This window comes from Heloderma suspectum, chromosome 1 (assembly GCF_057233095.1).
Source record: "Heloderma suspectum isolate Gila_16-S chromosome 1, 16-S_ref, whole genome shotgun sequence".
Taxonomy (NCBI): domain Eukaryota; kingdom Metazoa; phylum Chordata; class Lepidosauria; order Squamata; family Helodermatidae; genus Heloderma; species Heloderma suspectum.
Genome location: NC_139458.1, coordinates 307,201,380 through 307,215,458, shown reverse-complemented (window position 1 = coordinate 307,215,458; position 14,079 = coordinate 307,201,380). Strand labels below are relative to the sequence as shown.

At 43.1% G+C, this 14,079-nt stretch overlaps 1 protein-coding gene across 2 annotated transcripts in view; it reads left to right on the top strand.

Moving 5' to 3' along the window:
- The window catches only part of LOC146359335 (gamma-aminobutyric acid receptor subunit rho-2-like), a 41,375-nt gene extending 38,308 nt beyond the window's left edge, over positions 1-3,067 (top strand). For both annotated transcript variants that reach the window (XM_084827082.1, XM_084827083.1), the window contains one exon: positions 2,041-3,067. In XM_084827082.1, the coding sequence (XP_084683208.1) occupies positions 2,041-2,349 (309 nt within the window). In that variant the 3' untranslated portion in view covers positions 2,350-3,067. The remainder of the gene's footprint in view (positions 1-2,040) is intronic.
- The last annotated feature ends 11,012 nt before the right edge of the window (positions 3,068-14,079 follow it).

Genomic DNA, 14,079 nt, shown 5'->3' with positions numbered 1-14,079 from the left:
TTGACACATCATTTGGTGCCACTGGGGCTCCACATCTCCATCTGGAGCCGACTAATTGTTGTATTTGTCCGCTTGTGTGATTAGACCTGGATCCATAGTGTTTTCATGGGGAGTCATTTTTCACTTTTTTATTATTATTGTTAACTGTTGGGAAGGAAGGGAAGGCAAATGGAGAAGTTGTTCATATTTAGGATGCGTAACAAATCTGGCGTTTCAGTAATAAAACTGAAAAATGTTTATTTTTGACAGAAAAGTACTGTTTGTGATGTCACTGTTCTGAGTTGTATAATCATTTACATAAGCCAGGGTTACTGTATAAAAGAAAATGTGTTTCTTTATCCTCAGCTATTAACAATATTTCTCAATAAAATGGTGATTTAGATGGTCTGCCGAGGCCACATGTCCACTAAAGCAAAAGAGGAAACTGTGGTAGCAAAGGTTATCTGTGTGTCCAATAGAATTCCTGAGCTGTTCAACTTGGTGGCCATCACTACATCTTGTGGTAGCGAATTCTATGTGCTATGTGAAGAAGTACATCCTATAAAACAGCAGCAATAAAACACTAAATTATCATACTGAGTTAAAAGCCCAGGTTAAAAAATGTATTGATTCAGTGCCAAAAAGACATTTACATTTACAAAGACAAGCATACAGAAGTGTAGAGAGCATTCAACAGATGGGATGTCACCACAGAACAGGCCTGGTTCATGGTAATTTCCTGCCAGAGCTCAGCAGGCGAAGCATCTGAGAAGAGCTTCGCCAGACAATGTTAAGGTGTGTGCAGATTCCTATAGAAGTAGTCAGTCCCAAGCTGTATAGGTCAGCCCCAGCACCTTGCCGTGCTCAGAAATGAACGGAGAGCCAATGAAGCTACACTTCCGCACTGGCAAGATATGTTCTTTATAACCCATGCTAGCCAGCAACCTGGCTTCAGCATTCTGAACCGACTGAAGTTTGAGAGAGGTCTTCAAGGGCACTCCCATTTTACAGCACATCACAATCATCAGGCATCAATGTTATTTGAACATGAATAACTATGACCAGGCTAGGTCTTTGAGAGGTCACAGTTGGCATACCAGTAGAAAGCTGTTCATGCCACCAAAACACTTGGATGCCTAAAGGAACAGACAGGTTTAACAATACTCTTAAGCTGTAAACCTGATTCTTAAGGGGAAGTGCCACAACTCCATCCAGAACAGGTTTAATTTCACCCCGCAGTCCAGACAGATCACCTACCCTGTCTCCTGTAGTCTTCCACCCTGCTCAATGCACAGTGAAAGGTTGGGTTGTCAATCTTTTGCCACTTCTATGAGTAGATAAATGTGATATTTAGAATTAGTAAATATTCACACCTATGTATTCAATGTTTACTCTGTCTCTATTTTTAAAATACTTATACCACCAATATTATCACCTTATTTATTTCTTATTATATTTTTTCATTTATATTATGCCTTTCCTCTCAGGAAAATTAACACAAAGTATAATCCAAATTGCCCGCAAATTTCAGAATGAACACTTATCTTACTTCATGTAAATATTATATTTCGCTCTGAATTCACGTTTATGGTTAACCCAGATATGGTTTCATAAACTGACTGATGATATGCCCATATGGGTGCAGTGTGTCTTGCTAATAATTTTGGAAAAATGCAGAGAGTGGGCTAGATCCAGAGTTGCCCCTTTGCAATTGAAAGGGCTCCTTCTGTTGGCAGAGAGAACTGGGGCAGCAATTTTCACCAATTCCTCCTTCTTCCTGCAGCCCATAGCACCACCTTACACAGTGTTCTGGAGGGTCCTCCTAACCCTCCAGAGCAGATTTTCAGTGGCATGGGGGGTTGCAGGGGAGAGGGAGAATCATTGAAAATTTCCTCCCCCTGCCTTCCGCCCATGGGATCATCCAAGTTGCAGAGTTCCGCTCCATGCAACACTAGATCCAACCCAAAGAGTCCTCCAATAATATTACTTACAGTTGCAACATTAACAAATATTCTGCTTAATGTCTCCTGTTTTGCCCTTTTTATTGTTCTGTTTCCTCAGTTCCCATGCACATGTGGGATACCTTCCACAAAAACGATGATGCTGGATAGTATATGCAGTGAGTCAGATGCCAATAGCCTAGAAGGGTACCCACAAGGCCAGATGGCGACTGAAGAGGATAAGCAAGACAAGATGGTGATTCATTTGGCCATGAATAATGAGTCTCATTCCTCAAGGAAAAGAAGGCTGAAGGGATATGTTAGTCTACGTATAATGCAAAACACTCATGCCATTGACAAATACTCAAGATTAATATTTCCAGGCACCTATATATTTTTTAACTTAATATATTGGTCTGTCTTTTGCTGAATATGGTGAGGCGGTGATTGATCCAGGAGACATTTAGAAGACTCTGCTGTGCGTTTTGACACCCTTTGGAATCTGAGAGAGAAAACGATTTCTCCTGTTGCAACTTTGGTGCATGAAAACCCTGGATATGTTTTCCAAGAGGCACTACACACAACACTATTGGAGACCATTCCCTTGTACCAGTTAATTTCTTTTCCCCCTCCCTTTCTTAATTTATGGTAGTCTCATCTTTCATACTTGAAAACACGCACCTGCTAAGTATGGATGTCAGCCACTGCAGGAATCTTTACAAGTGGTCACTGGCAATAGGCCCTGGGAGTTCCAGATCAACACTGATAATGGAGGCTAAGGACTGTTTTGTAAACTTCATTGGGACAGTAGTATATTGAAATAAGGGAAAGCTACATTTCATGGGGGAATGTGGTGATGCAGAACATCTTTATTATAAGGGATAGTTGGCACCCATAACGGGATTCCTCAAGCTAATCTGCCTGGTGATAGGTGGCTTCTGGTGATGATACGAAAGTACCTGAAAAAAGCAGGTTTTGTAAGGATACTGCTGAAGAACACTGATTTTACAATGTACCTGTAAAAACAAACAGAGAGCACAGTTACTAAAAATTGGTGGAATTTTTCTAGCCAAATTCTGCAATTGGTAAGTAAATCTACTCAACATAGTGAGAGATACGTACTTGCTTAACTATTAAACATATTTCTAAAGGATATGCTGAACTAGAAGTTAGTCCTTGGAGTTCTCACAAACACCTTCCTGCTATACCAGAAGTATCATGACATAATAATCCTTCCCACCTATCAGTCTTCACAAGCATTCTGCCCCAAGAAATATGATGAAAGCCTCTGTGTTTACTAACTTTTACTGATATGAAAGGCCAAGCCTCACTAGCATTTTATCCTGGTACTGTAACGTCTGACTCGCTTGAGTGGCACAGAACAGGCTCCCCAACCTGTTATCCTGATGCTATTCCTCCCTCAATATTCTGAACTGTTCTATATGAGGTAGTTACTGTGCACTCATGATTCCTCACAGTAGTTTGTGGGTGCTTTAGACAACATTTGCATCATCCAGGGCCTCTCCTGTGCTTTCCAAGCATTTTTGTGGGGCTTTTTTGCCTGGGGAAAGTCCAGCATTTGGGGGGATGGCAGAATGAAACACTAGTATAGTTGTGCAATTCCGCTATACCACAGTGCCACCTAGAGGTTATGTAGCAAAACATATAGAAAGGCAGAGAAAGAAAAAAATCCCGGGGGAAAATGTGCGTAGAGGATCTGATCTTAATTCCACAAAGAATCTGGAAGCAGAAGCCATGGTAATGTGGTGGGTAAGAAGTCTATCTAGAAAAGCTCTGTTTTTCCTCAACAATATATTTTCGGTGTTTGCACTTTCTGTGTGCTGCCAAGTCATATGCATTCCAATCTAGTGGTATTATAACTCTTACTGGTAGGAGTGGGTTTGAAGTGGTAGAACCTGTTTTGCAACATTTCTCCCCACCTTCTGTTGTCCTTTTCTTTCTGACCGTCTCTCACCATTTTTGGGAGGGGCTAGATGAGGATTAGGGGTTATTTCTTCTAAAAGTAATGTAAGCGTAAAGTTTGTAAGACCTTGCCTCTAAAGGTCTACATTTTGAGGTGGAGATATTGTTTTTCTTATTTATTTGAATTAGAGATGACGAACAGTGGAAACATGAAAGTGAAGCTCAGTATGAATTTAAAAACAAAAAGTGGTCCCTTAAAGACTAAAAGATGAATTATGACAAATGTTTGTGGACAAGAGATGTCTTTGTCACGGGCATGAACTGTTACCTTCAGTCACAGGCACACATACCTACAGAGAAAAAGAAAAATGCAGAGATCCACCAGTTGTTCAGTCGTTCAGTCGTGTCCGACCCTTCGTGACCCCATGGACCATAGCACGCCAGGCCTTCCTGTCCTGCGCACTCTCCCGGAGTGTGCTCAGGTTCATATTCATTGCATCGGTGATGCTATCTAGCCATCTCATCCTCTGCCATCCCCTTCTCCTTTTGCCTTCAGTCTTTCCCAGCATCAGGGTCTTTTCCAGAGAGTTTTCTCTTCGCATTAGGTGGCCAAAATATTGGAGCTTCAGCTTCAGTATCTGTCCTTCCAATGAGCACTCAGGGTTGATTTCCTTTAGGATGGACTGATTTGACCTCCTTGCAGTCCAGGGGACTCGTAACAGTCTTCTCCAGCACCACAGTTCGAAAGCATCAATTCTTCGGCGCTCAGCCTTCCTTATAGTCCAGCTCTCACAGCCATACATTACTACTGGGAAAACCATAGCTTTGATTAGATGGACCTTTGTTGGCAAGGTGATGTCTCTGCTTCTTACTATGCTGTCTAGGTTGGCCATAGCTTTCCTCCCAAGGAGCAAGCGTCTTTTAATTTCATGGCTACAGTCACCGTCTGCAGTGATCTTGGAGCCCAAGAAAGTAAAATCTGTCACTGCTTCCAATTCTTCCCCTTCTATATGCCAGGAAGTGATAGGGCCAGATGCCATGATCTTCGTTTTTTTAATGTTGAGTTTCAAACCAGCTTTTGCACTCTCCTCTTTCACCCTCAACAAGAGGCTCTTGAGATCCTCTTCACTTTCTGCCATTAGGGTGGTATCGTCTGCATATCGGAGGTTGTTGATAATTCTCCCAGCAATCTTAATTCCGACCTCTGATTCATCCAACCCGGCATTTCTCATGATGTACTCTGCATATAAGTTAAATAAGCAGGGTGACAATATGCAGCCTTGTCGTACTCCTTTCCCAATTTTGAACCACTCGGTTGTTCTATGTCCGGTTCTTACTGTTGCTTCTTGACCCTCGTACAGGTTTCTCAGGAGACAGGTAAGGTGGTCTGGTACTCCCATCACTTTAAGAATTTGCCACAGTTCGTTGTGATCCACACAATCAAAGGCTTTCGCGTAGTCAGTGAAGCAGAAATAGACGTTTTTCTGGAATTCTCTTGCTTTCTCCATGATGCAGCGAATGTTGGCGATTTGATCTCTAGTTCCTCAGCCTCTTCGAAACCCAGCTTGTACTTCCGGTAGTTCTCGGTTCGCAGTTTTAACTTTTAACTGTTTTAACAGATCCACCAGTAGGTTTGTGTTATTTTTTGAGGACCCATCTCTGTATTACATATATATAGCTACCAACTTGGAAACACTTCATTTGACAAAAGGATGTAAAATTTTCTTGGCCTGTGCCATTTTACTGATCTAAATCCACCCCCTCCCAGTTGCTCTCTGCATACTTTACAGGTATGTTTTCCCCCCAAGTGCAAACAGCAACTCCAGGGTGGTGGAAGTGGAGAGAGATCAGGAGAGTGGTGCAGGAGGAAAGGGTTAACTTCCCGCCCCATCTCCAGCTCCGCAGCCCCCAATTTGTCCCCCTCCACAGCTGCCTTTAAACGTTAAAAAAATGTGGGATTTCTGTGATCAGATCTCCCATGATCTTGACCTGTTTAACTCTTAATTTGTGGCTAAAAGGAGAGGTTTGAGGACTCTCCTCTGCTTGGAAGTAAAATCCTCCAAAAAAGGAAGCCCTGCATCCTGACTACAGGTATGAAAATTAGTGGTGGTAAGGAGGAAACAGCCTGCACACGTTCAGATGCATTCGTTATTGTGGGTTGCATCCAATGGTGTCCCCGCCCTAGTGCTAATGATGTTGCAGTAGCATAAACAATTGGCACAATGGGGGAAAGCGGTAATTTTTGCACTTGGTTTTATTTATTATGGTCAGTATCCAACAGGGCTCTGCATCCCCACCAATTCCATTCTGCAAGTAAGACCCACTGCTTGTGCAATGGAAATTTAGCACTTCTGGGAGCAACCAGAAACTAGTAAAAATGCTCAGTTCTGGAGTAGGGCAGGTCAGCAGAGCTCATACAAGGAAGTTCTGCTGACCTGTCCTGATTTGGGGCTTCCTAAATCTCTATTACGCAGGGGGTGGGTCCGCTTCTGCAATGGAATCAGTGGGAGGGGCTGCTTGAGCAATGGAATTGGTGAGAGGGGCCACTTGCACAATGGCCCCATTGGACACTCCCCTTTATTTATTATTATTTAAAGAAAAACTTAAATATGTGAAGCCACAGCATCAAATTTCAGTAGCAAATCACTGCTTTTCCTCATTTACTAGTTATGTTGCATAAGCGTTGGTTTATACTAGCACAACATAATTGGTGCTAGCACTGGGGTATCATTCACTGCTACTCTCTGTTCCAAGGTTGATGCCTGGCATAAACAAGCTTCCTACAATAAGATGTAACAATGACTATGCCATACGCCAATCTCTAAAATTATATATAAAATATATAAATTGGAATACATAGGTAAGGAGAGTTTTAACCAGAGACACTGTTTTGCTGTAGTATGAAACTAATGAAATCAGAACTGATTTTTGGCTCACTCAGGCAATTTATTCACAGTCTTCTGGGACTGACAACAAGCAGCAATGCTATTATACATATCTTACACGGCCATTTGAGTTTTGTGTTTATGGTGTCTGTAATGAACTCTTCAGAGGATGCACCACTATATACATTGATCCCAAATTCTAAAAAAAAAATGGTCCTGTTGCATCTCATGCTGTCAGTGATGACATCAGAGAACATTTCAGTGCTAGAACTGAGTTGCTTTAAGAAAAGAGACAAAGAGGGATTATTCTTTAAAAGCCACAAATCCTCTTCTGCACTAATGCACATGAAACTCACTCTAGTGGTCAAGAGAATTCTGTATTTTCCTTGAGGCAGGCAGAGGATGCTGTCCCAACACTAGTCATTGACATCAGATTCACGTGCCAGTCTGGTGTACATGGGGACAGATGCTATCTTGTCTTCAGGCAGCAAAATGACTTGGGCCAGCCTTGGTTGCAGCAAAGCACCACTAATGGTTAAGCACCTCTTTCCTCCTGCTGCTTCTCCACTCCAGCTGACAGTGTCACCCCCCAGGAGTACTGTATTTTTAAAAGGCTGTAGGTGGTTCATGGTACACATTTGTGTCTAATGTTTAGTTTGACTTTTATCAGGAAAGGAATATTTGACTAACATATAAGAACATAAGAAGAGCCATCCTGGGTCATGCTAATCTAGCATCCTGTTCACACAGTGGCCAACCAGCTGCCCGGTCAAAGCCAACAAGTAGGACATGAGTGCAATAGCACACCATGTCATAGTCATGGCTACATGCATCCTTTATTTTGTAATACTTAAATACCCCAATCCAGACATAGTGTGCATTTCAGGGCTGTTAAGGGATAAAGGAGAAGTCTGGAATTAATTTCCTTACCTCTTAACAAACAATTGATACTGTCAGAGCGGACAGTACCAATCATCTGTTCAGTCATGCAAGAATGCTGTGTGCTCATGCTTGTGTGCTGGTCATGATTTTCCCCACAGAGCGCTGCTTTGCACATATACAGGATTCCATAAATAATGGCAATCTGTAGACAGAAGCTCATTTCTACATGTCAATTATCAAAAATCTACTTTTATGAATCTCTTTCTGTAGAGGGGCAGGAGGGAGGGTTGTGTGTTGCCAGAGCTTCCAGTATAACTTTGGACACATCACTGAACCTCTTTGTGCCTCAGTTTCCCCATCTGTAAAATGGGGGTGATGAACTAGCCTACCTCACAGGAGTGTGGGGTTGCTTGATCAATGAATGTTTGGTAATGTGTTTCAGTTTCTTGAGGGCAAGGCCCTCTGTAAATGCAGGGTGTTATATTCTTTATGGTGAGCACACAGTTCTACACACCGTTTTATAGAGAATATACCAAATTAAGTAGTCTGCAGCTAATTAGTAATTTAATGTTGATTATAAAGAACCCTCAATGAAACTGGTTTCCTATGCATGAGTCATGTGGGGCTCGCAGAGATAATGGGGCCATAGGCAACCCTGATGCATCTCAAGTAACATCAGTGGCTTTGCACCAGGAGAAAATATTTTCCAAGTTTGCTATAACAGAATGGTGTATGTGCAGGATAATGCCTCCTGCTGTGTAAATAAATATCTTGGCTTCAGACTCCTGTTTATTTTTACAGACTCTCTTGCATAACTTGTCTAGTGGCAGGAGGCAGTTATTCAGATGCTACATTCTGTTCTACTGACATGATCTCACACTTAAATGCTACTTAATGAACTTTGTTCTGAAGTGCTTAGCCTTAGCTAACAGCGTAATATGCATCTGTGCATAATACAATATAATATAATATAATATATGTTTTGAAAGTGTAAATGATCCAGAAGTGTTTCCATCAGATCGAATTATGTGCATCCTGGGGGGGGGGGGGGTACATCTCTGGAGTCTTTTTAGTTATTTAAGGGCTCAATCCGACACATGTTAAGACAGAAAAAAGTTGCACAACTCCCAGCATTCCCCAGCCAGAATGCTGGGAAATGTAGGCCTTGTTTTTTTCTTTTTCTTTCAAAACATGCACAGGATTGCGCCCTAAATGAATATCTTGAACACATGCATGCTCTTGTTTGAGAATGTCCTTAATGTGTCTGGTTCCAGTTGCTGGCTCAAGAGTGGATACCAATAAAAACAGAAGACATCACAGTCCCGGTGCATTTGCAGTTTTTTATTTATTTATGTTTGTATTGAAAAGGATTTTAAAGCTGTCTTTAAGGGTGAAATCCTCTCTTATTTTGCCCAAATTTTCACCAGCCATCTTTCATATGAACTCACCTAACAGCTGAAGGGGCAACTCACTCTCACCTTTCTTCCCAGTCTATAAAATGGGGATAAAAAAATATGGCCTACTGCGCACACAAGGACAGTGAGAATGAATAAGGTCAGGAAACCTCACATTGATTTTCATGCTTTCAACTTGTGGAGCTAACACTGCATCAAGGCTGCCCGGGGTAGCCCCACAAAGCAAGAGCCTCCCTGCCTCAGCTCCTGTGTTTATTGTTGGCCTCTGCCCCAGCCATGGTACATTGCTCATCAGAGCCCCACACATGCATGGGTCCTTGTCAGGCCCAACCCCATCATCCCTCCGGGTGGCCCTGCATACCATCACATTTGATGATGATAAAATATCAATCCTATCAAAAATTAAAACGATTCTGCATGAGTTTTAGTCATATTTGGCAACCCTGATGGTAGCATGTCTGTCAATGGGGAGAATACAACAGAGCACTCGTGCTCCCACCGATTCCTTTCTGCCCCGCCAATTCCCTTCCGCAAGCAGTAGGTCCCGCCAATTCCATTGCGCAAGCAGGATGCACTGCTTAGGCAAGGGAGATTTAGCACTTCCTAGGGAAGGCCCAAAATGAATGGAAACTAGTTTCTGGAAGGAGGCAGGCCGGCAGACTCCCTAATACGAGCTCCACTGACCTGCCTCCTTCCAGAAATGAGTGCTTCCGCTCACTTCAGGTTGCCCCAGAGGTGCTAAATCGCCATTGCGCAAGAGGTGGGGGCCACTTGTGCAAACAGAATTGGTAGGCCATAAGAAAATTTGCAGTTGTATAAGTGCCCCATTGGAGTCTGCCCAATATATACCTAGCAAACATCAAATTGATTTAGGTCCATAGAGATGTCAGGGCTGGCCCTAGACCAAAAGGTAGCCCAGGTGAGGAGAAGCATATCCCTTCTATTTGTTAAACTTTTAAATTTCTTTTTTTTTAATTGCATTTATAGCCCATTTCATGGCTTGGCTACAAAAATTGCATGCATTATTTTAATCCTGTCAAATAAGATGATAAATTTGCACATATGGATCTGATCACAATCATTCACGTGCAAATCGTTTGTTGAACAAGCTTGGATGTTGTAAATTTCCACATGAATAATAATAGAAAAGAACGTTAATGCAACACTGGCTATACAGGTCAGTGCTGCCAGATGAAGTGTTTGTAGTATTTGTTTCATGGAGAGCTTAGTAGAAAGCCCATGACAAGTGCCTCCCAAGCCTGGTGCTCTAGAGAACAGAAAGCCTGTCACCTGTTGCCAAAAGACCACAATGTGGGGGACAGACTAGCTTCCCTAGGTGCCCCCCACCAAATAGGTCCTCTCTCTTATGACCACCCTCCTAACTTCAGATTGAGGAGTCACTTGGAGGAGAGCTTCCCTAGAAGATGTCAGGGTAGCAATAGGTACATATGGGAGGAGACGTTCTGTCAAGTATCACGGTTCCATGCCATGTAGGGCTTTATAGGTCAAAAGCATCACTTTGAATTGAGCCTGGAAATGAATCAGAAGCCAGTGAAGGCAAGAAAGGACTGGTGTAGTATGTTCATAACCCCTGGTCCCAGTTAAAGCTCTTGTTGCCATGTTGTTGTACCAGCTGTAGTTTCAAAGGTACATATAACACATTATAACAGTCCAAATGCTATGAACTAATATAACACGTATACACTTAGGGTGCAATCCTATCTGATCTGCCCTGGTTACTCGTAAGCCTCTGAACTCAGAGGCTCACGAGTATCTATTGCAGAGTGGGAGGTGTGTCGTACCGCCTCCTCTGCATTTAAGCTAAGCGGGCATTTTCACCCCAGTCTCCTCCACTCCCCTGGGACTGCCCCCTTTTCCCTGTCTCCATGCTCCATTTTCCATGGAGAGGTAGCCAGCACAGTTCTTTTCGTGCCAGCAGGGAGGAGGAAGGGGAGGTGGCAGGGAGTGCAGTTTCCTGGCTCTGCAGCCAGAGCCCTGATTCCAACCTCAGAACCAGGAAAGTGAACAATCCTATGTCCCCCAGACCCTGTCTAGGGGACATAGGATTGCTCTCCTAATGAATGTGAAAAATGGGTTCTTTATTTCCTCTATTTTAATTTGCTCTGGTGGAGAAAAGCCATAGATATTTTTGAAAAGTAGTGAAGATGTGGTATAAAATATGTATTGCATTAAAAAATAAAGCACAATAAGTGAAACTATCATAAAGGTAATGATAAAATAATAAAATATACAAATTAATTGTATTAACTGATTATAAGGCAAAATAGATGACAAACTGAATATAAGAGAAAGCATAACAAATATTATACTCTAACTTGGTATAGCACTGCCTTCAGGACAACTAACTTAAGCATTCTCAGGGCTAAACTACATGCTACATTAAATATGTAGCATGCAGCTGATCCTCACCATTTTGTTTACCTTAATGTTACGTGTCTGTGGGCCCAATCCAGATCAGGACCATTGTGCACAGGTAGGGGAGGTTTAAACCTTCCCACCCAACCATTTCCCTGCTAAATCCCCCCCCCCCCGGCTAAAAAAAGGGTGTGAAATCATCCATTGGTGCCAATGGTTCTTTTTCCTCTTTTTTTAGCCCCCGTGCAGGTGGAGCGAATAAATATGGGGGGGGGGGTTAAACCTTCCCTATCTGCACACAGTGGTTCTGATCTGGATCAGGGCCGTGTTTGCTTACACCAAAATGGTAAACAAAATGGTAAGTATCTGCTGCACACTACATATTTAATGATCCAGTTCGCACTATCGCGGCTGGGGAAGTAAGCCACACTGGCTTATTTCCCCTGATTATGCATTATGGAATCATGTCAGAGAGGATTAGCATAATTACCCTTGACAGTGCAGCTTGTTGTGTTGTGTGAACCCAGCCAGGGTTGCTTGTCATCATAGGTAACAAGCCCCCACAACCTGTGGGGTGTTAAGATTCTTGGTGGCTTGTTACCCACAGCAACAAGCCAGCCTGGCCAGGTTCACACGACATGACAAGGCTAATCCCTCTGACATGTGACCGACACAGATCACCCCTCTGTTCCTCCAAAAGGAAAACCTGTGGCAGAGTTTTAAATTTCAGCATGGTTGTGTGATGAAAGCCATAAAACAATTAAGAAAAACAGGAGGATGAAAAGTTAATTGTATTTTCACCTAAAGCATTCAATATCATTTCCTTACTCTGCCTTGCTTATTCCTTTGCTAAGCATCATCCTAAATAGTTATGTATTATTCCATAACCAGACAAGGACAGTTCAGGGATAAGCTCTAATTTTTAATGTCTATTTGATTGGGAGGGGGGACTGTCCAGGTGCTGTGTTATCTTCAGGGAGAATGACTAGCCTTCACAACCTTCATGGCTCCCAGCTGAAAGAGTATCCATTCTTTATCATGCCCTTCACACTTCCATGTTTTCCTGGAAGCACTGGGGCCCTTCTTAAGGTGTTTTCTGCATACCATCCTCAAGGATACTTTGGCCTGATTTGCACTATCATGGCAGCTGAAACAAGCTCAGGGGTTATTTGATGGTTGCTGCCCACCCCAAACAAACCATACCACCCAGGTTTGGATGATATGGCAAACGATGTTGCTGTGGGTAATTAGGGAAATCTGCCCAGCATGTGTGACAGCTGCAACAAGCCAGAGTAGCTTGTTTCAGCCTCTGTGATCATGCAAATTGAGTGCTTGGAGGTTTCTCCATGACAAGGGAAGGAGAAGCAAATGGAGGATTATTTGGATTTTTTCAAGAGATCGGCTTTAGCGTGCTTTGGTCTGTGCAGGGCTCCACGAGCAAGTGCACTGCACCAGTATAAGTCACTTCACAGAACATACTTCCAGGTGGGGGGGGGGTTGGAGTGAATGTCATCTGACTGACAGGGGCTGTTCAACCAATAAGAGAGGCTTTCCCCCAATCCAGGCTCCCCCCCTTTCTCCTTCGATAAAATCTTGGGAAGTTTCCTCCTGTCTTGACAGAAATCACTCTCCTCTCTCCCCGCGACCTGCATTAATTACTTCCTTAAAGCAACAATCATTACTGGAACACAGTGTTTTCCCTACCCTGAACCTGCCAAAACTGTGAACAATCTCCTTCTCTCTCGCTCTCCCCCACCCCCACATTAATTACTTACTTAAAACAACAACAACAGGAACACAGTGTTCTCCCTGCCCTGCTGCAATCAGTTGAAGCTTTGAAGCTTTGACATTAAGACTCTTAAATGCATTACTTCAATTAATTGGAATCTCAGTAATTTCAGAAGTGAGCATTCCAGGAATAAGCCTCATTGACCACAATGGGAGTTACTTCTGGGCAGCCACACTTATGTTTGTGCTGAGAAAGAGGGAGGGGAAACAAAAGGATGGGAAACCAGCCCCCTTTCTAACCCGATGCTGCACAGGATCAAAGGTACAAAGTAGTTACTTCTGAATGGCAATAAACAGAGAATCACAGCATCAAGATCATGCTTTACAGCTTTTAGGGAATGAGTGCTTTAAAATGTGCTCTTTCGATTGAGGGAGATCACTATACATTCTGAAGTGCGCATTCAGGGGACAAGCCTCCTTGATCACGATGGGAGTTATTTCTGAGTAGACACACATATGTTTGTGCTGTGAAACACAGGGATGGGAAACTCAGGGACAGGAAACAGCCCTTGACTGGGGTCAGGGTGAAAGGCACACCCCTGGGCAGGACTAGCATACCTGAGTAAATGCGGGGATTGGGGCACACAACTACTATACCACAGAGAACCCAACTTAAGGAAAAGAATCAGACTATAAGCGGTCTCAGGAAATCTGGTTTTTCCGCGATAAGCTCCGGGGGTGGCTGCAGGATGGCCATGACATCATGTATCCCTAACTACCTCCAAATGCAGCAAGCTCAGAGTAAATTGGTCGTGGAGACACCCCCCTTGTCAGCATTTATTGGTCTCTCCTCCTTGTTTCCAGCAAAGCACACAAAAACCAGCATGGGGTCTGTGAGTGAATCTTTCAGCTCATAGGAAGTCCAGGGCCAGATCTACCTTGTGTTCTATC